At 42.6% G+C, this 27,918-nt stretch overlaps 5 protein-coding genes and 1 non-coding gene across 16 annotated transcripts in view; 3 read left to right on the top strand and 3 right to left on the bottom strand.

Annotated features, from left to right (window-relative positions):
* Window positions 1–421: 421 nt before the first annotated feature.
* On the bottom strand, window positions 422–7,451 carry pla2g10 (phospholipase A2 group X). Of its 2 annotated transcripts, none has more exons than XM_086055898.1 (4): window positions 7,104–7,451; window positions 4,479–4,665; window positions 3,940–4,046; window positions 422–2,137 (listed from the first exon to the last, which is right to left on the bottom strand). In XM_086055898.1, the coding sequence occupies exons 1-4, from the start codon at window positions 7,105–7,107 to the stop codon at window positions 1,989–1,991; spliced, it is 447 nt and encodes a 148-aa protein (XP_085912024.1). In that variant the 5' UTR covers window positions 7,108–7,451; the 3' UTR covers window positions 422–1,988. The 2 variants fall into 2 exon arrangements, with proteins under 2 accessions (XP_085912024.1, XP_085912023.1); XM_086055897.1 differs by lacking the exon at window positions 7,104–7,451 and adding an exon at window positions 5,654–5,797.
* Window positions 904–975, top strand: trnat-cgu (transfer RNA threonine (anticodon CGU)). Its single transcript has one exon. It is a non-coding gene; the product is annotated as a tRNA-Thr (tRNA).
* On the top strand, window positions 6,919–17,721 carry zc3h7a (zinc finger CCCH-type containing 7A). 4 transcript variants are annotated; one of them, XM_086055895.1, is made up of 23 exons: window positions 6,919–7,111; window positions 8,054–8,162; window positions 8,575–8,614; window positions 9,497–9,700; window positions 10,349–10,507; window positions 10,760–10,840; window positions 10,941–10,994; window positions 11,464–11,503; window positions 11,640–11,950; window positions 12,034–12,283; window positions 13,289–13,317; window positions 13,407–13,545; window positions 13,639–13,797; window positions 13,923–14,128; window positions 14,344–14,444; window positions 14,532–14,713; window positions 14,925–14,998; window positions 15,091–15,224; window positions 15,295–15,400; window positions 15,498–15,606; window positions 15,686–15,819; window positions 16,232–16,395; window positions 17,164–17,721. In XM_086055895.1, exons 2-23 carry the CDS (start codon window positions 8,092–8,094, stop codon window positions 17,351–17,353), a joined length of 2,937 nt encoding a protein of 978 aa, XP_085912021.1. In that variant the 5' UTR covers window positions 6,919–7,111; window positions 8,054–8,091; the 3' UTR covers window positions 17,354–17,721. The 4 variants fall into 4 exon arrangements, with proteins under 4 accessions (XP_085912021.1, XP_085912020.1, XP_085912019.1 ...); XM_086055894.1 differs by lacking the exon at window positions 6,919–7,111 and adding an exon at window positions 7,264–7,282; XM_086055893.1 differs by lacking the exon at window positions 6,919–7,111 and adding an exon at window positions 7,429–7,570 and having other exon boundaries at window positions 15,094–15,224.
* On the bottom strand, window positions 17,620–19,187 carry rmi2 (RecQ mediated genome instability 2). The gene is made up of 2 exons (XM_086055896.1): window positions 18,786–19,187; window positions 17,620–18,008 (listed from the first exon to the last, which is right to left on the bottom strand). Exons 1-2 carry the CDS (start codon window positions 19,078–19,080, stop codon window positions 17,803–17,805), a joined length of 501 nt encoding a protein of 166 aa, XP_085912022.1. The 5' UTR covers window positions 19,081–19,187; the 3' UTR covers window positions 17,620–17,802.
* Window positions 19,188–19,511: 324 nt separating this feature from the next.
* On the bottom strand, window positions 19,512–22,952 carry ubfd1 (ubiquitin family domain containing 1). 3 transcript variants are annotated; one of them, XM_086055802.1, is made up of 7 exons: window positions 22,824–22,952; window positions 21,224–21,498; window positions 20,823–21,031; window positions 20,492–20,557; window positions 20,295–20,400; window positions 20,147–20,229; window positions 19,512–19,957 (listed from the first exon to the last, which is right to left on the bottom strand). In XM_086055802.1, exons 2-7 carry the CDS (start codon window positions 21,486–21,488, stop codon window positions 19,847–19,849), a joined length of 840 nt encoding a protein of 279 aa, XP_085911928.1. In that variant the 5' UTR covers window positions 21,489–21,498; window positions 22,824–22,952; the 3' UTR covers window positions 19,512–19,846. The 3 variants fall into 3 exon arrangements, with proteins under 3 accessions (XP_085911928.1, XP_085911926.1, XP_085911927.1); XM_086055800.1 differs by lacking the exon at window positions 22,824–22,952 and adding an exon at window positions 22,447–22,560 and having other exon boundaries at window positions 21,224–21,502; XM_086055801.1 differs by lacking the exon at window positions 22,824–22,952 and adding an exon at window positions 22,272–22,427 and having other exon boundaries at window positions 21,224–21,502.
* An 855-nt stretch (window positions 22,953–23,807) lies between these two features.
* LOC147134214 (UNC93-like protein MFSD11) overlaps window positions 23,808–27,918 on the top strand; it is a 38,047-nt gene continuing 33,936 nt past the window's right edge. For 3 of the 5 annotated variants that reach the window (XR_015090110.1, XR_015090109.1, XR_015090111.1), the window contains exons 1-7: window positions 23,808–24,207; window positions 25,319–25,374; window positions 25,450–25,557; window positions 25,626–25,705; window positions 27,098–27,194; window positions 27,315–27,373; window positions 27,469–27,616. Coding sequence is in view for 2 of the 5 variants with exons in the window: in XM_086055421.1 (XP_085911547.1) it covers window positions 24,118–24,207; window positions 25,319–25,374; window positions 25,450–25,557; window positions 25,626–25,705; window positions 27,098–27,194; window positions 27,315–27,373; window positions 27,469–27,616 (638 nt within the window). In the remaining 3 variants the exon portion in view is untranslated. Of the gene's footprint in view, window positions 24,208–24,655; window positions 24,785–25,318; window positions 25,375–25,449; window positions 25,558–25,625; window positions 25,706–27,097; window positions 27,195–27,314; window positions 27,374–27,468; window positions 27,617–27,918 lie in introns of those variants that run through there. The other 2 variants (XM_086055421.1, XM_086055422.1) reach the window with 2 other exon arrangements.

Raw genomic sequence — 27,918 nt, 5'->3', positions numbered from 1 at the left:
ATCTATGCGAGCTCAATGTCGGGACTTTCTGTTGTGGATTAGGATCGCATTTCATTCTGTTGACCTTTTCCCGCCACGGACAGCAGCTTTTTGTTATACAATTAAAAAAACATGCTCAGTGCAATCTAAGCTTAAACAAATGTCAGCTGCAAATTCATACCAGCGCAGTGAATCTCTCACATTTTTTCTTTTGAATCAGGAAATTCTTAAAACCTTTTTATGAATTAAGAACAGCAATGAATTGTGGAATGTGTTTCTTGGTCTACTGCTTTATTAGATCAGTGGCTGTCAAACGTTTGACTCCAAACACCACCTAAAAAAAAAGGTTTGATAGTGTAACACCGTCATGGTGCAACATTAAAATGCAGCACCATCTTAGGCGTTATAGTGTTCAAAAAATGACACAAGACAGAGGTTTTATTACTAAATAGTCATGTTTAATGTTATTGTAAGCCACTGTAACATTATGCACAAATTGAACATGCCATTAAATGTTGAAAAACTGTATCTGTTTCAATTCAAATGTATTGCACATAAAAGTTAAATAAAAATGGTACCTAAATAAAAGTTGAAAAAACATGTTCTTAAAGATTGAATACAAACGTAGTAAAAAGGTAAATAAAACTGAATTGTTCTTCGGCAGTGATTTTTTTCGAGTGCCAGTCGAGGAGCTCAGGCATCTACACTGCAAAACTTGCATGTTTTCTTTTGTTAAAAGATTGCGATCGTTTACGTTCACTTTACGAACTTTAATGACCTGTCATATCGATTAACCCAAATTGTATGGGGTTAATTCTTGAAATAATATACTCGGCCAGGGATAGAGGCTTACACTAAGGTCTACCGTTTGATCACCGCAGGAGTGGATCTATTATATAAACAATGCGTGACGCCCTTGGCGCAGGCGCGGTGGCCAAGTGGTAAGGCGTCGGTCTCGTAAACCGAAGATCGCGGGTTCGAACCCCGTCCGTGCCTTTTACTTAGAACGCTACAAATTACGAGGGCTCACTTTTTAAAATTATTAGAAGTAATTATTAGTAATTACCACCTTGCATCATCATCAGTTCTCGGGTCCAAGACGTCTAAACTGGTAAAAAAAAAAAAAAAAAGGTTTTACCAGCAAAGACAACTCCACAGATGACGTTTATTTGTATATCTTACATAAAAATAGCTAAGAAGGTTGCCATGTTCTTGGCGACGTGCTACTAAATGTCCAAACGGTAATTAATAAAAATGCGTGGCGTCACTAGTTGACTAGTTACTGTAGTACTGTAGTCAGGATCTGGCGTCATCTCCTGGCAGCTTTGGGTAGTACAGTAATTCACTCATCTCAAATCCGGCACACACATTACAAGGCGTCCTCGGTTTACGACATTTCTTGGTTACCGAAGGGAACATAAGAAGGCACGCTCTGTTACCGCTTGACTTTACTGTAACGTTTGATTGTTTTATATTCGGGGCCCACAACACGTTGTTTATAGGTCTACATGCATTTGTTTGTTTTATATTTAAATCCAATAAGTGTTTTTCATACAAATAGTTACTGTAGTTTTGACTACTACTGGAACCTTGTGGTTACGACTTTCCTTGACATTAGTTTCGTTTCAAAGACTTGTTTTGAATTCCAAAAGGAAAAAAAAACAAAAACAAGATGGGCCAATGACATAATAAAATTGAGGAAGTTAATTTTCCATTCACCATCCACGTCTCCTTCACATAAAGTTAAGGCTTGGTGCTGTCACCCTATTCAGTGACTGAGTGGAAAACAAAAACACCACCCTGTGATGTAATTCATTAAAGACTTTAAAAAATCTAAATAGAAACTCCCTGTTTCCCAAGTAGCTCACTGTTCCCAAATAGCCAAAAGACCAATTATTAAAAGGCGTTTTGTGTCTAACTCAGTAATTAAGTGAATAAAAGTACCGCTGTTGCACCAATGTTAATTAGTGGTCATTGATTCTTCTTTATACAGTACATTTTTGTTTGAGTCAGTAAATGGTACACATTGGATGGCGGTGGCCACACCACCAATTCGGCCACAGGGCGTATTTCCTTATGTAAGGTGAATTTCTCAGGCACTTGGCGGCGTCTCGGTCACACTTACACAGGAGTTTCTCACACGTGTCCGTCAAATCATCTGCAAGGGATGACACACCTGTGTTAGTCAATAGCGGAAGAGAGGATTTGACAGGATGGCACAGATTTATACATAATTATGGTGACTGAAAAAAACCCGGGCGGCACGGTGGTCGACTGGTTAGCACGTCCGCCTCACAGTTCAGAGGTCGTGGGTTCGATCCCGGCTCCGGCCTCCCTGTGTGGAGTTTGCATGTTCTCCCCGTGCCTGCGTGGGTTTTCTCCGGGCACTCCGGTTTCCTCCCACATTCCAAAAACATGCATGGTAAGTTGATTGGATACTCTAAATTGCCCCTAGGTGTGATTGTGAGTGCGGATGTTTGTCTCTGTGTGCCCTGCGATTGGCTGGCAACCAATTCAGGGTGTCCCCCGCCTACTGCCCAAAGACAGCTGGGATAGGCTCCAGCACGCCCCGCGACCCTTGTGAGGAGAAGCGGTACAGATAATGGATGGATGGATGGATGAAAAAAACCCAACAAATCATGCAGAACAATGGTACTTGAAAGCATTGCCCATAGATTTCAATTGTCTGCTTTTTTTCAGACACACCTTTAAACACTCAAAGGCGTGTTTGAAGAAAGCTAATCAAACATTGCGCCATCTGCGTTGCACTTGTTCGTTCCCCCGAGGCCTGTTGTGCAGGTGTGTGAGACACGTTGTCCTGTTTGCATGTGCCGTTCACGGAACGACTCGGATCAAACACATTTCCGATTTGTTTGGGTTTTCGAGCTGTTTTTTTTACTGGATCAGAATGAAATGCATCTGGTCCGGGGGTTTTCAACAGTCGTGCAAGTGTAAAAATGAATAAAGCATTTTAAAGATAAATAATTTTTTCTTTAAAACATGATGCGGTGCAAATGAATTATTATTTTCCTCCATTTAACCCAAAGAGACCGGCCCACAATTAAGATGGAGCCGCACATTAATCTATATACATTATTGACACCAAACTGAACCAATCAACATCAGTGGCAAGTGGTATTCACACAAGACTCCTGACCCCCCCTGGCTACCATGTACTGTGAATACAAATTTTATAAGAATATATCTTTGGAATAGAACGTTTGATTCTTGCAGTCGGTGTCAATTACAGTCTAGCCATCATTTTCAAATCATAACAAGCAAACATGTCTGAGAAGTCATTATTTATCATACCACCCACAGTCATGGTTTCATGAAAGAGATACGATATTTGTATCATTGTGTAAAACGGCTTCAGCTCCGGCTGTTAGCTAGCAAATACATGCAATAGAAGTCGACTATAAGCAAAGCAACGGCAAATAAAATGACTAGTAAATTATGCTATGCAAAATGTTGATTTTTACTTAAACTCCTGCATGTATTATGAGTGTGTTGAGCAAGGTTCTGCATATGTCTGCATTTTATTTAATGAAATTCTGACTGTGGTTTGTATGACAAACATGATTTCTCAGTTGCAGGGGGAGTTGTGACAGTGCGTAGTTGTACGCACGCCCTTACATGTGCATGAACGGCGTAAATATGCGCACATGCACACGGGTTGGTCTAAGTCAAAATGCCAGGGCTGTTTTTTTCTTTGAATAGGGGTGTGTAGACTTTTTATACCCACTGTAGTTGCAGACAAAGCTACATAGAGGAGGTGTGTTCTCACGGATCTTCCTGTCATTTGTAAATGTTGGGACAAAGCCAAAGAAAAACCAAAACACCCGCACAATTTACCGGCCTAGCTCATACATAATACCCATTTTGGGCATATTTTTGACTTTTGAGGTTTTGCTGTATTATACTGTGCATTAGATATGAGAGAGAGAAAAAAAACAATACCACAGTCAGCTGCCCTGTCATCACATGTCCAATCGTAGCGGTCTGTTTTGGTATAGCAGCCCTGGCGGTCGGCGCTGTCGTAGCAGCAGTCATGTTTGTGGCAGCACCTGCGGCCAAAATCAAGATTGCGTGAGCGGATTTAGGCTGTAGGCAGGGTCGCAAAGTGGTGGGTGGAATCACACGTTATTTTAAAAGCGGGCGGGAGGAGCGTGGCCACTAGAGTGGTTAGTTGGCAGCTTTGCGGGAGAAAGCATGAAAAGATGGAGACGATTAAGATCTGGGTGCGGAATTGGGAAGTGCCGGTGGAGTCGGCTCGATTTGGCATTTGAGGCGTCCCAAAAAGAAATTGGGAACCTGCAGATTGATAGGCACTAATTCATACCCTGGTCCCCACATAATGTATAGGTGGGTCGTGTAAAGGGTGTCAACTGGGATTTTGCAGCACTATAATTAGTACACCCGAGGCGATTTTTGTAGCAAATAACAAAAAGCAGCCTTGAGTGATTGAGTGGCGAAATAGGGGTAGGCTTTGCACTCACCAGTCGGTCCGGTCCCGTGGCCAGCCGCTGCCCCCCAGTCCACAGTAGCACCCGTAGGAAGCGTAAGCCAAAGGCGATCTCCCCGTGCTGCATTTGATGATTCCCGCCAGCTCCAGCAGACCTCTTTTCGAGCGCGGGGATGAGAAGGCCGACGCGGAGGCTACAGACACCGCAGAGGCCGCAGCCGCTGCAACAGACACAACAACAGAAGAAGAACTCAATTTGCCACTTTTAACCCACTTCTTTGCACCCTAAATATATTTTGGCTTCATTTTTAAAGCTAAACATTTTATTAAGAAATGTAAATGTGCAATCATTATACCACAAAGCTATTACACCTGAAATGTATCGACAAAAGTATTGAAACACACCTCTAATTACTCTAATTAATCAATGAGCTTTTTTTTAAAAAAAATTTGTACTCCAGCAAGACATTTTGGACTCCATCCAAATCCATCTTTCTTCCCTTATCCCCTTCCTTTTAGGTCATTCTTTTATCCATAATCCATCTTCTTATGTCAGACGTTAATGAAGCGCCTGCCCGGAGACAAGTGGGTGCACAAACACAGACATTCTTGCCAACTCAGAGTTGACTTTGCACTTACTCATTGGAAACTACTCATATATGCCGGAAATACAGCAAATATATGGACAGAAATGGACCTTAAGTGTATATGTCAGAGGCTACAGAGAATATGCAGATATTCAAACACTATGTGCATTGTTCTGAATTCAGAGTTGAATAAATAGTTTCAAAGAGTCTTTTTTAAGACACAATCTCCCCAAAAAAGCAAAACAGTCACAGCTGGGTCATTATTCCTCAGCCAGGAGGCACATGCACATTTTGGTCTTTTTGAAAAGTCATTTCCAAACCAAAAGCCAATCTACACGTGTCAGGAAGCTCGCTCCACTTTCTGGAAGTAAAAAAGAAAAAGAAAACTATGGCAATCCATCTGTCAGGTTAGTTCAAACGATCGCATAAAGGGATATTTTATGGATTTCTTTGAGACATTGGTGAAAATAGTTTGAATCTGAAAGGAGTACGAGACATTCAAAAATGTTTTTCTCCCTGGAAGAAGACAAGTCCCCCATTCAGGCTGACAGTTTTGACTGTCTCCTTCAACGATTTTCAAAAGACTTGTGTTCCCCTCACTAAAGTTAAAATGCCAACTTACCTGCAAAGAGCAAAAGTGTGTGGTGAAAGGCAGTCATGGCATGCGGCGCACAGGCTGCTGAGCTGCACACTGTTCACATCCGTGCTGTGTGTGTTTGGATCTTTTTTTAGAGGCTGCCTGAATAATCTCCTGAGCATCCCATTGGCCAGCTAAGCCGATCCAGTGTTTGTCAAACTGGCCTGCTGGCTGTTTTTTTTTTTTTTTTTTTATAACTACATGCCTTATTTACCACAAATGTACTCAGGCTCATTATTGAAAATGAATGTTCGTCAAACCCAACCAAACTGGTACAGTGAGATTTTTTTACTGATCTGTTACCATCACAAATGTGAACTAGGCGACTGGAGCATGCTTTCCTCCCATATAACAACTACATCTATTATTATCGCGATTGTCGAAATGATTTACTTACAATGACCGCATTTGTCTGGGTATACCACTGAAGTCTGTCTTGTTGACAAATTGTCAGTCTCAGTCATATATTTGCATCTTTTTATTGTTTTTTTAGAGTTAGAGTATATTTCAGAGTATATTGTCAACTCCGTCACACTAGCCTATCATCATTTGTTCTGGTCTAATATCAGGACTCGTTGTGTTATTTACTTTTTGATAATGGCGAAACAGTTCTTCATTCAGCGATAAGCAGCTTACTTCACTGTCATTGTGGTATGGGATTATAAGTGTTATAAAGTATCTTGTGCTGCAAGGATAGAAAGTTTGTGCATTTTGTCCTGTAAACCTCTTACATGATAGCACAACCCTCCCAGTGATCTTAATGCCACTTTAAAACTATCTGAGGGGGATTAATCTGTTCCAGAGTCAATATTGTGATAATGTGTGAACAGTGTAAAACATAAAAACAACCTCCAAAGTCCACAATGTCAGGAAGGAGTCAAACTTCCAACCTCAGAACTATGAGGTGGGTGTGCTTGCCACTCGTCCAGCGTACCACTTCAATCATGATATCCATCCGTCCTGAGAATTGTTTTATCCAAAATGATAGAAATATACCGCCAGTCATAAGTTTTAGAACATAGAAAATTATTTATTTTTTAATTGAAAATCATGCAGTCCAATGTCTCATTGTACTTACTGTAATAAACGCATAGAACAGATACAACGATTCAAATTACAAATTACTGCTGAACTGCTTTGTTACAATTTAAAAAAACATTCGAAAAATTGGTGCGCTCTAAAACTTTGGACTAATGGAGGATATACACAGGACCGGTTGAAAACGTACGCGTCCCTCCCCTCGCTGTAGGGGGCAGTATTTTGCCATAGTCGAACGCGCTCGTCGTTTATTCCGCAAAGAAGAAGAACAAGCTAAACGCGGCCTTTGGCGATACTGCACATTTCGCTTATTTTGTAAACATTTTTTCAACCTAAATCGAAACAGTGTTTTCTTCCTCGGATGCTGCTGGTTTCAGGGGTTGTTTTGCTTACATACCCATTGAAGTAAGTGTACGCTGCTGCCAGGGTTAAACAGTCTGGGGCATTTGCCGGCCAAAAAAAAAAGAAAGAAAAATGATGGAACAAGTCGCTATTGTCTGTCTAGGAGAACTAGTTAAACTTCGGACATGTCTATGCTTTGTCGGGGTCCAGTCTACTTCCTGGAAACTACGCCAGGTAGCATCATGTTGCTATTTATGTCCGCGTTTCCCCCGCCGAAGTAAACGCGCGCATTTCCCAATCAAGATTCGCTGTTGTAGTGCTATAATGTGCCTGAGAGCACAACTGCTAACCATAAATATACACTGGTCGGGGTACCACACGTGCGCTATTGTCATGCGTCCATCATCGGACACGTCCGCATACGAGCCGCCGTGTGCCTCCCACCAGTACACTTAATGAAACAAACAGCAGCTTGGACTAAACGTCAGCCTGTCGTCGTGATGATCAACAACCCTGCTGACGGTTTGTTACTCCGAAACGTCTGCCCCGAACAAAGTATAAATGTGGCACCTCTTAACGGGGCAGGCGTAGTAACCTGTTTCACACCCGCCAACTTAACTTCCATGAATTTTACTCTGAAATGAGGCGTAAAATGGTCCAAACATTTGGTAGGCGCCTTTCTTCAGTTAATTAAAAAGTTACTGCAACACCCATTAAACCGGTGCCGTGTCCGTTCGTGAACTTAATACTGACTTTTTGATTTGTGGCAGGCCAATTGAACATGTCATTAATAACATTTCAGTTCCGGCGTGACGCGTGTCACGTCATTTTTGAACTCGGCAGTCCTGGACAGGACACCTAGGACGAAAGGTCCAAAAAAGAAAATTGTGCCAACCACTGAGCCTTTGTGCTGAATCATAATGGAGGATGTATGCTGGACTGTATCTATTTGTGTCAGTGTCTTATCAAGTGAATAAAAGCCTGTTGTGTTGTGTTATTTCCCAGGCACTGACACCCAACGGTGGATACAAGAGCACGCAGTCATGTCTGGATTCGACCCTCTGGACAGAAAGAGTCGTTGGCAGCAGATTCAGAAAGGGCTACAGTTTATCCAGTAAGTGTCAACAGCAAACAGTCCCATCTGGTGCTCAATGCTGTCTAAAAAAATGGATTTTTGTTGGTGTTGCTCAAGCTCAAATTGGTTATTCTTTATTCTTGGTTATTGCTTGAATACAAGCAATAAATTAATCTATTACAATAAACAATATCAGGATTATTCTACATACTGTAAATGTTTTGGACTTGTCAATGTAGTTGTCATAAGTGTTTTCCAGAATTCTCTTTTCTTTCCTTAGGCATACACCTGCATGTACAGCAAATCTTTCACACTACAAATACACACACACACACACGATTATAATGGCTAATGCAAAACCTGTTATGCCCTGAATATAACTTCCCACTCTTGTCAACCAGTATCTAGTTTGAAATCAAATTATGATAACATGACTCTCTTTTGCTTGTAGGTCAACACTCCCATATCCCGGAAGTCAAGATCATTATGAAGTAAGCTATAAACATACCCACGTTATTAAACCTGAGTATAACCCAAAGTCCCCTCCATGAGCCGTCACCTTACCGTGGTGGAGGGGTTTGTGTGTCCCAATGATCCTAGGAGCTAAGTTGTCTGGGGCTTTACGCCCCGGCTTGGCTCACCCATGGCAAACAGGTCCTAGGTGAGGGACCAGACCAAGCACGGCTCAAAAGCCCCCTTATGCTTATGTGCGCCCCCTGGGGACTCCATCGTTCTGCTGGGGGACTTCAGTGCTCACGTGGGCAATGACAGTGAGACCTGGAAGGGCGTGATTGGGAGGAACGCCCCCCCCCCCCCCCCCCGATCTGAGCCCGAGTGATGTTCTGTTACTTGACTTCTGTGCTCGTCACAGTTTGTCCATAACGAACACCATGTTCAAAAATAAGGGTGTCAATATGCGCACTTGGCACCAGGACACCTTAGGCCGCAGTTTGATGATCGACTTTGTAGTCGTATCATCGGATTTGCGGCCACGTGTTTTGGACACTCGGGCGGAGAGAGGGGCGGAGCTGTCAACTGATCACCACCTGGTGGTGTATTGGCTCCGATGGTGGGGGAAGATGCCGGTCCAGACTCGGTAGACCCAAACGTATGGTGAGGGTTTGCTGGGAACGTCTGGCAGAATCCCCTGTCAGAAGGAGTTTCAACTCCCGCTTCCAGCAGAACTTCGCCCAAGTTCCAGGGGAGGCGGGGGACATTGAGTCCGAGTGGGCCATGTTTTGTCCGCTCCATTTGTCGAGGCGGCCGAAGCTGAAGCCGCTGCCTCCGCGACCCGACCTCGGATAAGCGGTAGATAATAGATGGATGGATGAATGGATAACCCAAAGTATTAACATTGCCGATTGTCTTTTCAGGTGTTTGTTAAGGATCTTGTTTGGAATCTTTTCGGAGAAGGAAACGACGTGTTTAAAGAGGGCGACTGGACAAAATCCATCGAGATGTACACGGAGGCCTTGAGTATAGCCGATTACGCCAGCTCGGAAGACATCTCAGTGGCAACGGGTTTATTAGAGAAGCTTTACGCAAATCGAGCCGCAGCATGTCTAAACATAATTCCGGTGAGTTCCCTTTGGTTTGTCTGTAAACTCCCCAGTAGGTGTCCAAATTACAACATTGCTAAATATGAAATATGAAGTGGATGGAATTGTAAACACACGGGCTTTTTTAACCGCAGATGTTGTGGTTTGCTCATCTGGAAAGGCAAATCGTGACTTCCGATTGCGGCTCCCTGAAACACAATCACCGTTGTTTCTTGCTTTCGTGTCAGTAAAAAGGCTCCATTAGTGCATATCTAAACAAATCGTGTCCTGTCACATTGTTTGGACGAACTGTCACACAAAAAACAGTCAAGACTGAAGATGAATTTCTCCATCAAGCCTCATGCAACTGCGTGTCATGTGACTACTTTTTCCGGTGACGCTCATCTGACCAGGTTGTGCCCAGCAGCCTTCATTTGCAACGACATTTCACACGAAGAAAGCGTCACTGGACATGCCTCATGTTCAGGAAGTGATCCGTTCTTTTGAATCTGCCGTGTTAAATCCTGGGGAATGATGCTATTTGGAGACAATTTGGGGATTTCAAAGAACAACCTGTTCCTCTTCGTGTCGAATCGTAAAGTGGCAGTAAAACCACCCCCTTATCTGTGTGTTTATGATCGACCTTATAGTTCTTGTCAACATTTGAACACAATCTCTCTTTCTCAGGGACTGTACGATCTAGCACTAGAAGACTGTGAAAAAGCCCTGCAGTTGAATGACGGCAACTATAAAGCGCTGTTCCGAAAAGCCAAGTCTTTAAAGGAGATGGGCAGGCATCAAGAGGCCTACGATGCAGTGGCCAAGTGCTCTCTAGCTGTACCTCAGGTGAGTAAAACCCTGTGTGAAAAGACGCCAGCGAAGTATTTCAGTAATCTTATACATAGCGAGAAAAAAAATTGCATTAAATGAAAGTTGTTGCTGTTGATGGATGATGTCTGACATTACATAAACACTCACAATGAATTGCAAATTATTCGAAACAAAAGGCACTGATACGGCTCTGGTACTGGATCTCGTTTGTGTGCAAAGGTGTACATTGTCTAAATCAGACAGGTCACGATGTGTTTTCTCCATCAGGATCCCAGCGTTATACGACTGACTCAGGACCTCGCCAAAACGTTAGGACTAAAAATTCGTAAAGCTTATGTAAGGACTAAGGTAAGTGTCGCCTGGCCTCCCAGTAGCCGTCAGTGTTGTTCTCATGCCCGAGTCTGGAGACTGTACAAGGGTTCCACTCTCTTTTCCTTCCTTTTTGCAGCCGGCCTTGAATGTTTTGCGGGGATCGAGTCATCATGATGCCGCTTGTGACCAGGTAACAAGCCAGCACTGAACAATACCTATCAAAGGTGGAGTTTGCAGAATTAAAAAAAAAAAAAAAAAAAAAGCTTTTTTTTTCTGTTTACACTGCATGACCAGGCATTAGGATCTTATCAAAATGAGCTTTTGAAAAATGTTTCCTCTTTGGCTCCCAGAATTTAATTTGCATTATTTTAAAACTTGTCATGGGTCAACAGAACTGGCCTGCCAGATACCATCGCGCTGATATTTGCTTGGCCAGATTATTGAACTCTAGTCAACCACAAAAGTTAAAAAGGAGGAACTAGACGAATGTACAGTGCGTGTTGTGTGCATGTTCGTGAGGGGCGTGGCTTTAGTCAGGGATGCGAGGGTGGGAGGAGGAGTGATCACAGGCTACATTCAGATCTGCATACTCCACCTTTTCAATAACACTTTAGCCAAGAAATGCACCATTTCACTGACTTTCATCTGCACTTGTCCAGGCATCCCAAAACTCATCTTCAGTTGAAGAAATAGAAATTGGTAAGTGTTCATACGACCATCTCACTTTTGACTTGAAAAAAAAAAAAATATATATAAAATACAATAAACATTTATTGGAACCAAAATGTACAACACCTTTAATAAAACATTTTTTTTTTTCCCATATGTGTTCCAGAAGTGCCTGAGTTGGTACCGGTGAGCAGTGTTGTGGTTCCCACACCGGTCCATGCTCCATTGCTGAATGACACGTCGCTAGATGAGCTTCGTCTCCCCAGCAGCATCCCATCAGAGCCTCCGGGCTTTGAGTCATTATCCCTCCCCGCGTCTTCGCCTTCGCCCGCCCCCCTCGCCATAAACACCTTTATGAATGGCTGCAGAACTAATAAGCCGCACTCTCTACTCGAGACCAGCCAAGACTTTGAGGGGGACATCATCGGCAACGACTTGGATGACCTGCTGGACCAGGCAGGCCCAGAGCTGGCTATGGTTAGTGTGCAGAAATGACTCGTCCCACAGAGTCTCGCTAGTGACTCAATCGCCGTGGTCTCTCTTGCTGTCTCTCTCCCCAGGGCATCGGCACGATGAAGGGCCCGCTTCCTTTGCCACCCAGTATGCCCTCGGCCAACTCCATGTCGAGTCCCTTCCTCATGCCTTCTCATATCAACCCCTTCCTACCCAGCACCCAGCAGTGCACTGTCAATCTTCCGCCGTTGTATCACCAATTAGGATCCACTGCCTATTTTGGGATGGACACTTTTGAGACATTACCACAGCCCCTCGACACACTGGATAGCCTCTCCTTATCAGATCATAAAACGGGTACGGTTACTCGCCTTTCCTCTATTCTCCTCTGTGCACACATGCCAACCCTCACCATTTGCCAATAACTGTCGGTCTTTATGATTTCGAAATGCAGGATGTCCGTCTGCAGATCTCTGAAAACTCTTGAATTGGATTTTCCAAAGTTACTTATTATCTTTTATTTGCGTACAGAAAAAAACATTGCAATTAGTCTGCAACCCCACCATTTACATAATCAGTCAAAAATGTGATTGTGAAATTTCTGAAAACTGAAAGTGTTGAAACCATCTCCAAATTTAGAGAATGTTGAGTCCTATTTTTTTCCTTTTAAGTGGCCTTAAAAAGGTCTTTCAAAAAGTCATACAATTGCTTCTTTTTCCTGTTATGTTTCACATCAAATTGACCGACAATGAATGCCAGGCTCTCTTTAAAAAGCATCAGATATTATATTGAAAATTGTGCTTACAATTAGGTTTATATACAGTTCTCAGCAAAAATCTTGTCGCTTATTTAAATTGTTGGAACAGCCAAAATAACTCGACTTGTTATTGTTCAGTTGAAGGCTTTTATGAAAGGCAAAGCACTCTTGATCATCACACTGTTGATGATCAGCAATTTGGTCTGTTGTTGACTCTTTGGCATGTTGTCAGAGGTTAAGTTGCACTTCACGTTAAGGTCCGGTGTGCTGGGGCTCTTTTGATACACACTTGGGAATGTGCTAATTAGAATATTTGACACGGGTGGAGCTCAAATCTCTGATTGGTTCAATCGTTTCTAGACACGGCGAGAATTTTGTCCTTGAAAAAACAGACATTGTGGGCTGTGAACATCAGGGCACATTTTGAGTGGCTTCAATTGACACTTGAAAGCCGCAGACAATAAAATGAACCATTTGCTGTAATAATTCATTCTCAACTCAGCTAGAAATAGTCATGCATTTTTCAATCATCCGCTGTCAATAACTGTAGACTGAGAACCAAGAATAAAGTGACACTCACGAATGCCATGTTTGTACATTTTCAGATTATTCTTCGAATTCGTTCATGCCACAGGTAATCGCTGTCGGTGACTCGCATGATGACATAAGTGTGTGGAGTTCATACATTTTGACTTTTCACCCTCAATGTTATGTTGGACGCAGCTGAGCAACTGTGAAACGCCAATGGGAATGGCCGTGGGCATGCCCGAAATCAAGGGTGCTTCTGTCGGCGTAAACAAGAACCCCTTGGCTGAAACTCATGAATTCAAACAGGCGTGTTCGCTCTGCTACATCAGAACAGGTGAGACGCGTATTCTTGTCTTGCGTCGGGAGGGGAAAAAAGTGGCTGATAGCCATCTCATCATCACATCATCAATGTGCTCGCTGTTTACAGGAACCGGCGTGTTGGATTACACGCTCCATACTGAAGAGCACAAATGCAAAAAGGACGTTTTATTGGGCAGACTCAAACATTTAGTCGATAAAACATGGAGGCTTATTCGACCCAGGCCAACAAAAACCCAATATGTTGGACCTTATTACATTTGCAAAGGTACAATTGCTTATTTAGAAGCATCGCTTCAAACAGTAGTTGTATTGATGCCCGCGAACACATTTTTACTTGATTTGAAATGCTTTTACACTTTATTTATTTATTTATTTATTTTTTTCCCCCAGAGGTGGCTGTAGGAAAAGATTGTCTCTATCCCGGTCACTGCACGTTTGCATACTGTCAGGAGGAGATTGACGTTTGGACACTGGAGCGGATAGGCCTTATATCTCGGGAACTTCTCTTCGATCCTTTTGGGCCTAGCTCCAACATGAGGCTGACGGTGGCCAAGATCTTGCAGGAACACCCCGAGATATTTGTCTTTCTGTGCGGAGTGAGTATACGGCTCCACCGCATCGGCTCGTTTGTGCAGAAACGACAATGCTGCCACAAAGTGCTCCCGAGTCGTGATTCATCGGTTTCAATGTGGCGAGGAAGGCCCCGCTTTGTGTATCTGAGAGATAATCGGAAGCTGTCAGCGATTGCTGTTGGTCTAAAAGCAGACGTATGGCCACGGTAGAAGACTAAAGGCGCGTGTTTTGTCTTCAGGTGTGTTTTGACCACAAACCCAGAATAATCAGCAAAACCAACAAAGATAACCCGTCGCTTTGCTCTCACCCGGTAACCAAGCACGACTTTGAGAAACATAAGTAAGTACTTGGCGGCCATTCTTCATCCAGGAAGCAGTCCCGAGCAAACGGATTTTCTCTCATTGACTTGCTCCGTTTGTCCGCCAGGTGCCTGGTGCACATATTAAAGGACAGCACAGTCCGATATTCCAAAATCCGAATGTTGAATCCCCTGTGCCAGCTCGACCTGTGTCGACACGAAGTGCGTTACGGCTGCATGAGAGAGGACGAGTGCTTCTACGCTCACAGTCTCATCGAGCTGAAGGTCTGGATGCTGCAGCATGAGCGACGTAAGAGTCTTCCTCTTCTATTCATTTAAAAAAAAAAAAAGTACAATTGGGTCGACCTGAACAATAATGAACCAGCGCTTCTGACTTCAAGTTTTTATAAGAGGTGTTTTAATAAAAGGCCAGTGAGTAGCGATATGCTGTCACCATTTTGTGGAAGTAAAATTCCATTCGATGGAATTTGTGCTGACCTATTTCTGTCTGTATCACTCAGGTATCAGTCATGAAAGTATTGTTCAAGAGGCAACCACATATTGGAACGCCAATATTGCACTACAAGGTGGTCAGGTAACACTTAACGTTGTCGTGTTGTATTTCTGCTTAAAAAAAAAAAAAAAAAAAAAAAAGATTAAACTTGCCCTTCTCATGTGATCATCCAGCAGTTTTTAGGCCAAAGAAGGTTCGGGCCTCAAAATTTGAAGATGATGTTTGTTTGTAGCCAGTGTTGGAGAAACGGGCAGCTAAGTGAAGCGGACAGGAATAAAAAGTATTGCTCAGCCAAGGCAAGGCACACGTAAGTTGATGTGCGGGCAGGAAGTGACGAGACTAGTGGTGCCGGTTGCTCAGCTACTTTTCTTCTCCAGGTGGGCCAAAGACAAGCGAGTGGTGCTTGTAAGTTCTAATGAAAGGAAAAAGTGGACAACAGTTAGAGCCCTTCCTACCAAAAAGCCAATCCCAGCTCAGTTTGAGGTACATATCCAACAATAATGAGATCTGAATTTAAAAAGAAAAGTCACCATCCTTTTTTGTTTTGTAATTGTTTTTAACCCCCCCCCCCCCCCTTTAGATTTGTATGCATGTGGCCGCCGGCAAGAAGTGTCAGTATGTCGGCAATTGCACGTTTGCTCACAGCACGGAGGAGCGAGACCTTTGGAGCTTCATGAAGGAAAGCAACAGTGAGTCCCCTCCTTTCCCCGCACAATTCAAATGGCCGACCTGACGTGACTCGAGCCATCGTGTTTTGCGCCTACCTAGTTGCAGATTCAGATCAGCTTTACGACAAGTGGCTGCAGTCTCAGAAGGCGGGCTGGGGTGAGGAGAACGCAAACATATCTGTGAGGGAGAGCGGCAAGCCCATCCACATGCCAACAGATTATATGGAAGAAGTGGTGAGTTGGCAACAGTGATTCCCCCCCAGTGATTTTTTTTTTTTTTTTTTTACTCGTTATTGACTCAAGTTGACTTATGTCAATGGGACTCAGTGTATTATATTGCAATAGTATGAAATGAAAACATAATTTTTCATTCATTTCAATAAATTGTATTGGTTATCTGAAATAGGCAGGAAAATAATTCAGCTACAGTGCACCCTCTGCTGGTTGTTAACGGAAGTAGAGAAATCCATCATGTCTCCATTGGTGCAAAATTAGGTCCAGGCCTAGTCAAGAAATGGATTTTTATTCCGATTATCGATGTATGTTAGTGTTGAAATGAAATACAACTTTTTGTTGGATGCCATTGTAAGGATGATGATGACGATGATGACAACAACTAAGTGTGGCGTCCGTGTGCTGTTTGCAGGCTGGCAATCACTGCTGGCTGTGCGGTAAGAACTGCAACAGCGAGAAGCAGTGGCAGCAGCATATCACCTCGGAAAAACACAAAGACCGAGTCTTCACCTCCGAGGACGATCACAACTGCTGGCAGTATCGATTTCCCACCGGCACTTTCAAAGTCTGTGAGAGGTAAGCTTCGTGGGACCACAGAACACACAATACTACTACTAAACCCTTTGGGATGGCTAGCCTTCTTAGAGGGAGGCTTTTAGCTTCAGACCTCAGAGGCCAGTGCCAATTGATGGATTCATATATTAGGAAATGTTAGCGTAAAACGATAGCTGCAACTTGCGACACCGCATTAGCCTCGAACATGGAGGAGCACAAGCCCACAGCAGTAAACGGTTGGATTGCAGTTCAGTTAACCAAGTACTTAAAATCACACCTAATACATTCTAATTACTCAATTTCAGGGGGGGAAAATGCTCGATTAAAGTGCCCCTGATAATGTAAATGCTCTTTGGGCCGGTTTAAAGAATGGAGCAGGCCATCCTTTGTACACCCCTCCATTTTATTCTTAACCTCTTTAACGTTTTGAATTTTTTTTCCTGTACAGTCGATTTTAAAGTTCTTCTTCTCGTCCACAAATCACTGAATGGCGCGGGTCCTGATTACATTCTAGAAATGCTTATGGAATGTAATCCCATCAGGGCTCTGAGGTCTGCAAACTCGGGTCAATTAGTGGAGCCCGAAGCTCAAAGCAAACATGGTGAAGCAGCATTTAGCTGTTATGCGAATAAGTTGCCAACAGATGTGAAGTCAGCCCCAAGTGTAAATAATTTTAAATCCAAGTTAAAAACTGCTCTTTTCCCCTTCCTACTATTAAGGTCTTTCAAAGCATTTACGTTTTTAAGAGAACATTTTGTATTAAACAGTTTGGTGGTGTGTTGGGAACAGGTTCCACATAGGGACGTGCACAGAGGACGACTCGTGCAAGATGGCCCACGGCGAGCAGGAGCTCCGCGAGTGGATGGAGCGGCGGGAAGTACTTTTGATGAAACTGGCCAAAGCCAGAAAAGACCACCTTATAGCACCCAATGACAATGACTTTGGGAAATACAGTTTTCTTCTTAAGGACATCAAGTAATGGCATGAAGATCACGTGAAGAGAAGCAGTACTCCCAACTCGAGGTGATCTCTGACATGTCCAGGAAGTAAGCCAGGATAGATCACGGCATTATTTTAAAGCGGCGCCGGAACAGTCGGAAGACGATCGGCGTCCGCTTCGTTGCCGATCGAACAAACGGAAGCGTTAACCAAGAAATTTAGCTATGCACCGCTCATCTGAAGAGGGTGATGGAAGGAGCACGCTGTAAAGCATTTCTTTTTGACAGTTTCCAACACACAAACACACAGGTTTGACACTTTGTTTTAATCAGTCGACGTGCATACGTCACAGTTATTAAAGTTACCGCTATAAACGGCCACCACAACAAATAAAGCTCCTTGTTTTTTTTTTGTTTTTTTTCCTGTTAAGGACATCCTTACGTTTGTGTTAACAAGCTAATTGATTCGTCTGATAATCAAGGTGGCTGGTCAGGTCTTGTTTGTTTCCAGCTGTCGCAGGCCGACAGAAGCGGGACGTCCCCTGGCCACCAGCACCCGCTGGAGGTCCTCCACCTCCAGCTTCCACATGTGTCTGTGCAGCGCAGCCTGCTCCGAGAGGTCGGCCAGCTTCACGGCGCGGACCACCGGCTCCGGGGAGACGGTCTGGACGACGCCCATCACCATCACGTATTTACCTTGGGGAGAGAGTGGGGCAGTGTTAATGGTTTAGTTTTTGGATGAAAAGTGACGATTTTGGAAGTACGAGGCTGCCACCCGATGCCAACGTTGTACAAGAATAGCCGTAGAACAATAAAAAGCATTGTCATGGGCACAAAACATATTAGGCCAGTAATTTGTTGCTAAGCAGGTTTCATGGGGCTCAAATAGAATGGTTATTTTGAGAGTTGGACAACATCCCCCCCGTCTCCAATGATTTGGCGTGTAAATTGTAGTTCAGAGGAAAAATGCAGCTGTAATAAAAGTGATTCCTAAATGTAATTAATACCCAATCGTTCTTGTGCACACCATAAAATGGCCATTTGGCCAGCTCCCTTTGTGACCCAACTTAATAGAATAGCATAATAGAACATAGGTTTTGAATCTGTTCATTTCGGTATGATTTTGTTGATGGCTGTTCCTTGTATTTGTTACATTTTGTCGCATCACAAACATGTAACTGTTACTATAATCTCAAACTGATGAGAAAACGTGGCTTGGTAGAAGTGACATCAAGCTAACTGCTCTCTTGGATCGACCTAAAGCTAAATCTATTTTTCATATTTTAATGGCGTGTCACTAAAACCAATTAACACATTGTGAAGGATTTATTCGGCGGGGCTGCAGTATCATGGTGGATAAATAACTATTTTTCGTGAAATTATAAAACAATCGAATAATGAAATTAAAAAAGATAGTGTCTAAATTGTCCTCCCAATTCTCGACTAAACCACATGAATCTCCCATTTAATTACCCGAAGACAAGCACGGTTTCCCTTTGGGTATGCTACTGACACCCTGGACGGAGAACGTGCCCGTCTCATCCATGAGCAGCACGCTGTTGAGCGCCAGCTGCACTTCCAGCACGGTGCCCTGCATCCACACCAGCGAGACCTGCAGGGAGCGATCCCTGCCCAGCCTGACGACCCAGCCGGCCCCGGGCTCGCCGGAGCTCCCCCGCACCTCCGTCGCGGTCCTCAGCTGGCCCGAAAGGACCTTCACCGGTGGGGCGCGCTTCCTCTCGCCGGCTGCGTTCTCCGATGTGTCCATTACGCCATATTACACGTTGCTGTCGTTTGTAAACAAGGACCAAGCTTTTTATTTCCCGCGTGAGGACGTACTTCCTTCTTTTACGTCATTTCCTGTGAGTGAATTTTCAAAATGAAAGCGCGACAAGCGTTGGAAATAGCACAGGAAGTGGATTTGCTTTCGTCAAATTTAATAAAGTGGATTTAGTGGTTTGGGAAATGTAAACAAATATAAATTATCCTTAAATTTATTTAGCATCAAAAGACATAAGTCGGAATGCGCCCTGCCAAATGAAGCATTCTTATGACGCAGCTTCAAGTATTTGGATTTCCTTGCATGCCAAAGTAAAGTTATTAATACCGCACTTAAACACTTTACAAACAAAGAAAATTGAAGACCTTAAAATCGCTGGATTTGCAGTCTGCTAAAGAATAAAGACAAAACACGGTGTCTTCATTTCATTAAATAACTTTTATTTCTTTAAGAATAACAGAAGAAAAGTGTTAGCAATTTCTGTACAATTGTTTCATTGTTTTTCCCTCTTGAATTTGTTGAAGCCCATCAGCGATCAACAAGAGGGAGGGCTGAGAAATGTTAACGCTGCCACTTGAAGCGCACGCTGAAACAAAAAAAACACGACGATTTTAGTCCGCAGGCATCAGTCAAGTTCCTTCAGATAAGATGCCGGCAAATTTCCTCGAGCCCCTCTCTTCTTCCCTCAACTCCTCCTCCTCCGCTTCCTCTGTCCCGTTCATCATTGTCGAAAAGAAAACTGATAAGAGGCACATTAGAAATACTGCCATTTCCCCAGGACTGTGTCTTTAATTGCATCCACGAACTGCGTGGGCACCCAGTAGACCCAATACTGAGACGCTTCTGTCGGACCCAGCTGGAACGCCTGCATACACAGGAGAATACTGGTATTAAAGGTTGACAACACCCCTCCTTATTAATTAATCCATTCATTTGCCCGCATGATATGTATGTCCAAGTAGGCAAGTGTAAACCCCTTCACCCCTTAGACAAGGACACAACTTTAATTAGTCATCCGCAGCTCATAAAAAGCTAAATATGTAACCGCACTTACCATCATGTGATAGTCCTCGTGCTCTTCAATGGGTTCAGATACCACATTTTTGATGGAGCCCATCGGGACTTTCTCTGTCCTCTCTGCACACAAAAGGACATCAAATAAATAAGTGTCGCTGTTGGCTTTTTGTGCGTTTGCGCTTCACCTTTAGTCCCGATCCACAGCTGATCCTGCTCCAGCTTGAATGTGAGTCTTACTTTTCCTCCGGACTTGTTGTACATTCCGGATAAAGGCACAGTTGGTAGTCGCTCCTGACAGTGGGAAAGGCAGAGATGTTAAAAAAAAAAAAACACACATCACAATGACAACCAAAAGAAAAAAAAAAAATGCTTTCACACTCACTTTTGTTCCTTTAATAGCCGGCATTACGTCCTCAGGTTTACCTTTGTCCAGAACTTTCCTGTGTTGCTGCAATAAGAGCACATATGCAAGTAAATACCTATTTTCTCACACCAGCTCCTTTCTAGTTCCAAATTTCTGCGGTGAAAAAAAAAAAAAATGGCCAAACTGAATTTAAGATGGAAATGCAACAACAGAATCACAAGTAGCAAGAAGTTCTAAAAGTTCCCCGAACGTTTAACACTTGAGTGGCAGTGAAGTAAATGCATACAAGTAAAGTCAGTGAGCATAGCTCCTTTTTTGTTGACTTGATGTTGGAATTGACGTGTAGGACCTTTTGTCTGCATAGCGGCTCCTTCTTGTTCTCCTCGGCTTTGACCTCCTGCTGCATAACCTCTTTGGGCGTGCTGACGGCCAACACGTCGTTTATGGTGGAGCCCACCACCATGATTTTGGCGCCGCTCGTCACCTTCATCTCCCGTAGCGTCTTGTCCTCCGGCACCAGGCCTTTGTACATCACCTTCTGCATGGCCGGTGGAAGACCTGATGGAGAGAGGGAGAGAGAGAGAGAAAAAAAAATCTTGGACAAAAATCATCGACATTAAAATGGCCAAAAAAGGGGCTCTCGAGGACCAGGCACCCCTGATGTAAAATATATCTGATGTTGTTTATCCCAATACAGATGAATTCATCCCTTGTGCTTGTTGAAAAATAACATCAGAAAAGTGCTCTCACCAGTGAGCGAATGGATCCTCTCCTTCAGTTTTGCACCGGTACTATCCAGAGGGATCCTCAAGTCGTATTTGATTTTGTTCCAGATAATCTTCAAGTCCACCATCTCTCCCCCGTCCTCAGCATTGTCGTCCCCGTTGCTGATGCCGGAAGAGTCTTGAGTGGCGGCGTTGCCCGCGTCGGACGCCGGTTCCAAGTCGCCTTTCTCCGTAGTTTCCCCCAGAGGTGCGTCTTCCTCTTCTTCCTTTGGCTTAGTGTCCGTTTGCATTGTAACTTGACTTCCTGCCAGTAATGGATGTCATTTTAACATTAATCATAATAGCTGTCTGCTCTCACACATCCATCCAGCCGTCCATTTATGTTGTGTTTGATTGATTTGATTGTGTTGTTTGATTTAGAGTCTTAAGTGAACCTAAATAGGCATGTTTTGGGAATCTGGGGGGGAAGCCAGAGTACCTGACTGACCTTAGGCCAGAGGCAGGGCACATCGAAACATGACATTGACATTCACACCTACGGACAATTTAGAGTCTTGGAAACGTCGTGCAGGAGGGGCACACGATTCAAACCCTGAATCTCAGAACAGTGCCAAACACTTTCTAATTTGGACAAAACAGCAGCACTGGGGGGTTACTTGAGTTTCAGAAATTGTGCCAATTCATTCAATACATTTTGTGCTCGTTTAGACAGTAAATAGACTAAAAAACACACATAAGGTATTTAAATGTACAAAGTGTCAATAATGTAGCTTTGAGAAATAATTGTCTTATGGCTGTGGGCGCACCTTGTTTTTTATGCTGGTTACTAAATTGACTTTTACCAGCGGCTAACAAAAACACGCTTTTGGAGTCAAAGAGCTAATATGACACAGCGTCTTGCACTTTCCATGAGCCTTCCTCGTTGTCAAACGGATAACTTATTGACGATGACTACTTGGATATTGTCATTTGAGTCCGGTTCCGTTGGGCCCTGTTTTGCAAAGTGAAACTACAGCGTGCACGGCTCCTGTTTGCACTGGTTAGCAGTCATTGACGTTAGCTAAGCTACTAACCTGGTGAAACATGTCAAGATAAACCCGAACGAAGAGACGTGAATATTGAAAGACACGACCTTAACAGCGCCCGCCGTCAACGCGTTTGTTAGCGGCGTGTTCTAATTCATCGGCCGGCACGAAAATGGCTCCGGCGTTACGAAGTAAATGTTGCTATATTCTGCTCAATACCCACCATCCTGGGTCGCCATGATGATTGTGTACAATCAGTGGAAACGTTCATCGAAACCAAGAGTGTACAGAGAGCGAGAGTGTTCCATTATTTACAAGCCCAACGTGGGCTATATCCTCAAATTGGCTACTTTTCGTTTTGTTGCCATCTAAATAGTAAATATTTTATGTTGGGTTACGACTAAATGACACAGGCCTTAATGTTCACTTCGATGTTTGACGGTTTAAATTGTAAGCACTAGTGTAATTTTTTTTCGCGTGCGCACACGGAACTTAATTTTCAGGGAGTTGGTTTGGACTATATTTGGCTCTAGATAAATAATGGGTGGAGTTCTCATAGAGTTTTTAATTGGAATATTGGTAAATACGTGCGCTTCAAACTTGCCTTTCCCGAATGTCGCCAAGACGGAAAAGAGTGGTGGTGAATTCTCTCGTTTCGCCGATCTTCTTGGTTGTTGTGGGCGAGAAGCCAGACTCCAAGAGGTGGCACTTTCCTGGATTGTGATTGGTTCGAGGTTTCTTCTTCTTTTACATTTGAAAACATCCAGGTCTTACGATGACGTTTATTGCCATCTATTGGTCGAAATGTCGACTACGACTCATCATAGTTTTGACTTGAAAAAAATCTTATGAAAAACATCCATCCATCCATTATCGATACCGCTTATCCTCACGAGGGTCGCTGGGCGTGCTGGAGCCTATCCCAGCTGTCTTCGGGCAGTAGGCAGGGGACACCCTGAATTGGTTGCCAGCCAATCGCAGGGCACACAAAAACAAACATCCGCACTCACAATCACACCTAGGGTCAATTTAGAGAGTCCAATCAACTTACCATGCATGTTTTTGGAATGTGGGAGGAAACCGGAGTACCCGGAGAAAACCCACGCAGGCAGGGGGAGAACATGCAAACTCCACACAGGGAGGCCGGAGCCGGGATCGAAACCACGACCTCTGAACTGTGAGGCGTACGTGCTAACCAGTAGCCCCTTATGAAAAACAGAAAAATAATATTCAGAAAACAGAAAAAAAGATAAAATAACTATAAACTAAAACTTGATTACACAAAATAAAACGGTGATATTTGCTCTCTAATCTCAGGGAGAAAAATATTCCAAAAACAGGATAAACATTCAGAAAAAAATAATTCCGAAAATCAGAAAAACGTATTCAGAAAACAGAAAAAAAAATCTGAAAAAGTAATATTCCATAAAAAAAACGAAAACTAGAAAAAAAATCAAACAACAAAGCCCTCTAAAAATGACTCAGAAAAAACGGACAATACTTTTGCGTTTTGAAAAATGTTGTCTAGTTTACGCTTTTCACCACCAGATAGCAGTATCTCAGTGATGACTCAATGAATGTTCCACTGTCCAGGTAAAAGAAGAAGAACATCTGTCCTGTCGATTACGATGGAGGGAGAAGTCACCCAAACGGAAAGAGAAGCGGAAAATAACTTCCCGTAATTAAAGTCACAAGTTGTCATGCTCGCGTTGTGTGGCAACCTGACAAGAAGATCACAATGCTGCCACTATCGCCGCCTACTACTTTGGCGTTTTATTAACTCTACCTGACATTTGGGCGCTTTTCAAAAGTTAGCTCGGAGGAGTTCGGAGAGACGAAGTCCGTGAAATGTAGCAACGAGGACGTCGAGGGAGAGCAAAAAGCAAGCAGCACCATGGCAGACTGGAGGACTTTTAATGTGCTGGTTTTGGGCGTGGGATTTTTGTTTGTCTTCACTGCCTTCACCACCTGTGGCAACGTTGAAGTAAGTTTTCAGCGTTTGGCTTTTTCATTCATTTGTCTGCTTGAACGTTCTCGCATTCAGCAACGTTATTTTTTATATTTGAATTAAGAAGGAATTCCCCCACTTCAAAACATGGCATTCCATGTACTTTTTGGTGTACATTTTAGTTTTTTTTATTTAATTCTTATTTTAATTAGTGAGTTCTGAGTGTTTTTAAAAAAAAAAAATTGTTGGATATTAATCCAAAGCACATTTTATTTATAAGTATGTTATTATTTACGAAGTACACAAAAGGATGGCTTTTGCTATAGTCAGGGGTGTCCAAAACTCGGTCCTCAAGGGCCGGTGTCCTGCCTGTTTTCCATCTATCCCTGCTGCAACGCACCTGATTCAAAAGATCATGATTATTCTCACGCTTCTTCAGCGCTTGCTGATGAGCTGATCATTTAAATCAGGTGTGCTGCTGCAAGGAGAGCTGGAAAACAGGCAGCAAAGCGGCCCTTGAGGACCGAAGCTGGACATGTCTGCTGTAGATGGAAGGACCCTTCCCTCACCTAAAATTTACTCAATCTTTTGTGACTTTCCCTCATTCAAAAATGTGACATAACATTTTTAAAAAAACTTTTTTGAACTATTTTCCCTGAGGCTTGTTTTTATCGACTTTTAGCATATTAATCTAATCTATTTTGTGTAGGGATGATTGAGAACCGATACTAGGTATCATATTGGGCACTTTACCAGCCTTATTGTTGGGTATCGGGTTGTCATGGAGGATATTGATACCAGACGCCAATACAATCTTTCTGACGCGCATGATGATTCGCTGATATGTCAAATGGCCGTAGTCTAGAACCAACTATTGGCAAGGAAGACTTATTCAATGTCAGATTTTTGCCTCAACTATCGGTGGCTGATATCTGTGTCCTTGATGCTTTGAGACTAGGCTGGTATCGGCTCGATATCGAGACCTGGTATCAGTGCTCGCCCATCAAGCAGAAAGGACAGCGAGCAATCGGTGTCATGTGCATCTCGTGTTTCCAATTTAGCTCACAAGTCCAATGAGTTCTGCTCTGCTCTGAAGAATCTCCCAATGTAATGAAATTAGGACCCTTCCTTCTCTTTTTCTTTTTAGCAAACAGTGGTGAAAAGTCTGCAGAATGACACCTTCACAGGAAGCGGATACCACAGGTGGCTCAAATATTGAAATACATATTTCATATCAAAGGTTTCCGCAATAACCGGAGCCCGCCCTTCTTTTTGCAGTCTGGGAATCATCTATGGAGTCTTCTCGTTGTCCAATTTGGTGGCGCCTGCCGTGGTGTCGGTGCTGGGACCGAAGGTCACCATGTTTGTGAGCGGGCTGCTTTACAGGTACCACGTCACGCAGAGTGAGACCCACTCAATGTGTCGCTCATCACCGTGTGGTCTTGCGCACGCAGCGGCTACATCGCAGTCTTCATCGAGCCGTCCACGTGGTCCTTCTACTTGACGTCTGTGCTGATCGGCGTCGGTGCTGCCTGTAAGCTCTCCCCACACCATTGCCAGAATGATTAAAAAAATTCATACTAATATATCTGTAAAAATGCAGTTGAGTAGTCGGCGTTATCTTCTCACACTACACATGGAAAACACATCTATTTTTTACAAGTTATCATTTCTTTTTACATTTGTAATATATTTTTAAAAAATTGTTTTGTAAGTTCTATGAAAAAATAAAAATAGGGGTCGGTTTATTTTTATACTGTATTTTTTAAATAACGTAAAAAAAATTCTCTTATTTACAAATAACCTGGGCAGTTTATTTTATATTAAACTTTTTTTTTAAATATATAATTTATGTAAAACTACAGGTCACATCTAGGTCAGTTTATTTTGTTGTTGTAAAACAATTCCATCTCATTAATGTATTTCATATGTGATTTATTTCAATAGATCCAGGCAAGTAATTTTTTTTCCAATTTATTTCATAATTATAAATACAAGTCAATTTTATTTTAATATATTTTAAAAATCCAGGTGTTTTTTTACAGATGTTTTTTTTAATATACAGCCATATTTGTAATTTTATTTCATTGTAAAAAATATCCAGATCTGATAATTTTGTAATTGTTTTATAAATTAATTTCTTTAGTAATACATCATAATTTATTTCTTATTAAATATGTTTGATATTTATTTTAATAAGTACAGTTGAGCATCATTTTTCAATTTATTAAAAATATATTGAAAATAATCCCGGTCATTTTATTCATCTATTATTTTATTTGTAATTTATTTCAATGTATACAAATGACTTCATTATCATGTGTTACATTTATTTAGTAACCAATTTGAAATCCAGGTCATTTTATATTTTGTGTATTGATTATTTAAAAAATCCAGGTCATTACGTGAAACGCTGTAACCAGCAAGTTGCATATAAAAAAACTGAAGAAATAACACAGTATGAGGTTAAAAAAAAACATTAAAGGGGGAAAAACGAGGCGAGATTCCAAGTTTTGACATTCCCAGTCATGGATAACATTTGTGTGGGAAGCTGCGGATTAATGAGAGACCTCCTCTGCACGTGTCAAAATTTGAAGCAGAAGGATTAAAATAAATGTTAAATTATAAAAATAGATAGCAAAATGATTGTGGAGCGTCAAACCCACAACAAATAGGAATCTTTGGAGAGGGGAAAAAAAAAAAAAAAGCTTTAGTGGGTCATGACTATGAACCCCCGGGCGTGTACTGAGATTACACGTGTTACTTAACTGCACATAAGAGACAATGTCACACTTGATGCAGCCAATTAACTGTTGTCCCTACCCCCCCTCAGCCATTCATTTCTGCACTCACATGACCCACACAGTCTTTATTTTCCGCAATTTATTTTTAATTTTTTTTTTTAACTTCTCGTCTCCCGTTGCAGTGCTGTGGACGGCTCAAGGGCAATTCCTGGTGGAGAACTCGGAAGCTTCCACCATCAACAGGAACACGGGAATGTTCTGGGCTCTGCTGCAGTGCAGGTACTAGCAATCGAAATCACGAGAGATGGTTCTTAAATCCAAAATATAGTACATCCATTGATAGGCCCAAGAGCAAATAGACTTTTTTCATATGTAAATGATCATTTCCTGTATTTGCAGCATGTTGTTTGGCAATCTGTACATTTATCTGGACTGGAATGGAAGAACTGAAATTCCAGGTAGTACCGTCGTGCTTGTAATGAAAGGCGCATGATGATAAAGGCACATTGATTGTTAAATGCGTCTGGCCGTGCGGTTTGTTCGACGTGGTCAGACAGCAGCAGGAAGAACATCTTCCTCTCGCTGCTGGTGGCCTCCATCGTGGGGACGCTGTGCTTCCTGGTGCTGAGGAGGACTCACCTGCCCGAGGAGGAGATGCTATCCGAGGAGGAAGGGCAGGCGCTGCTCACGGCTCGCATGGTGTAAGCGGAAGAGAAAACTCTTTGTTTGCTTTCAGTTCCAAGCAAGGTTATTATAGTAAAACTCACTTACAATACTTAAACTCATATTGGGGGAAAAAAACATTTTCCGTAATGAATTAAATAGAGGAATGTTTAGAAATAAATAAATAACTAACTAACTGAACTTACGTCTTATGTTTATAAAACTAACTTTAATTGTAGCAAAATGTCTTTTGTATTATTCTTTGCCAGTAAATGTCATAATGAGCTTTCAGGCTTCATTTTATTAGTATTTATTTCTAAATTGCTTTATGTCCGTGCAG

This window comes from Filicampus tigris, chromosome 16 (genome assembly GCF_054856515.1).
Source record: "Filicampus tigris isolate MCC_2025a chromosome 16, RoL_Ftig_1.0, whole genome shotgun sequence".
Classification (NCBI taxonomy): domain Eukaryota; kingdom Metazoa; phylum Chordata; class Actinopteri; order Syngnathiformes; family Syngnathidae; genus Filicampus; species Filicampus tigris.
The sequence above is the reverse complement of the archived record's forward strand: the minus strand, read 5'-3'. Positions and strand labels throughout refer to the sequence as shown.

Excerpts from the sequence above, each read along its gene's own strand:
- pla2g10 (XM_086055897.1), bottom strand. The coding sequence starts at position 5,690 with ATGACTGCCTTTCACCACACACTTTTGCTCTTTGCAG. Across the intron at positions 4,047-4,478 it reads CCACGGGACCGGACCGACTG|GTGCTGCCACAAACATGACT; the intron begins GTGAGTGCAAAG and ends TTTTGGCCGCAG. Across the intron at positions 2,138-3,939 it reads TGACAGGGCAGCTGACTGTG|ATGATTTGACGGACACGTGT; the intron begins GTATTGTTTTTT and ends CATCCCTTGCAG.
- zc3h7a (XM_086055892.1), top strand. The coding sequence starts at position 7,504 with ATGAAACAAACAGCAGCTTGGACTAAACGTCAGCCTGTCGTCGTGATG. Across the intron at positions 14,445-14,531 it reads CACGACTTTGAGAAACATAA|GTGCCTGGTGCACATATTAA; the intron begins GTAAGTACTTGG and ends TTTGTCCGCCAG. Across the intron at positions 15,820-16,231 it reads CAGATTATATGGAAGAAGTG|GCTGGCAATCACTGCTGGCT; the intron begins GTGAGTTGGCAA and ends TGCTGTTTGCAG.
- rmi2 (XM_086055896.1), bottom strand. The coding sequence starts at position 19,080 with ATGGACACATCGGAGAACGCAGCCGGCGAGAGGAAGCGCGCCCCACCG. Across the intron at positions 18,009-18,785 it reads GAAACCGTGCTTGTCTTCGG|GTAAATACGTGATGGTGATG; the intron begins GTAATTAAATGG and ends TCTCTCCCCAAG.
- ubfd1 (XM_086055800.1), bottom strand. Across the intron at positions 20,558-20,822 it reads AGCCGCTATGCAGACAAAAG|CAACACAGGAAAGTTCTGGA; the intron begins GTCCTACACGTC and ends CTCTTATTGCAG. Across the intron at positions 20,401-20,491 it reads CGGCTATTAAAGGAACAAAA|GAGCGACTACCAACTGTGCC; the intron begins GTGAGTGTGAAA and ends TCCCACTGTCAG.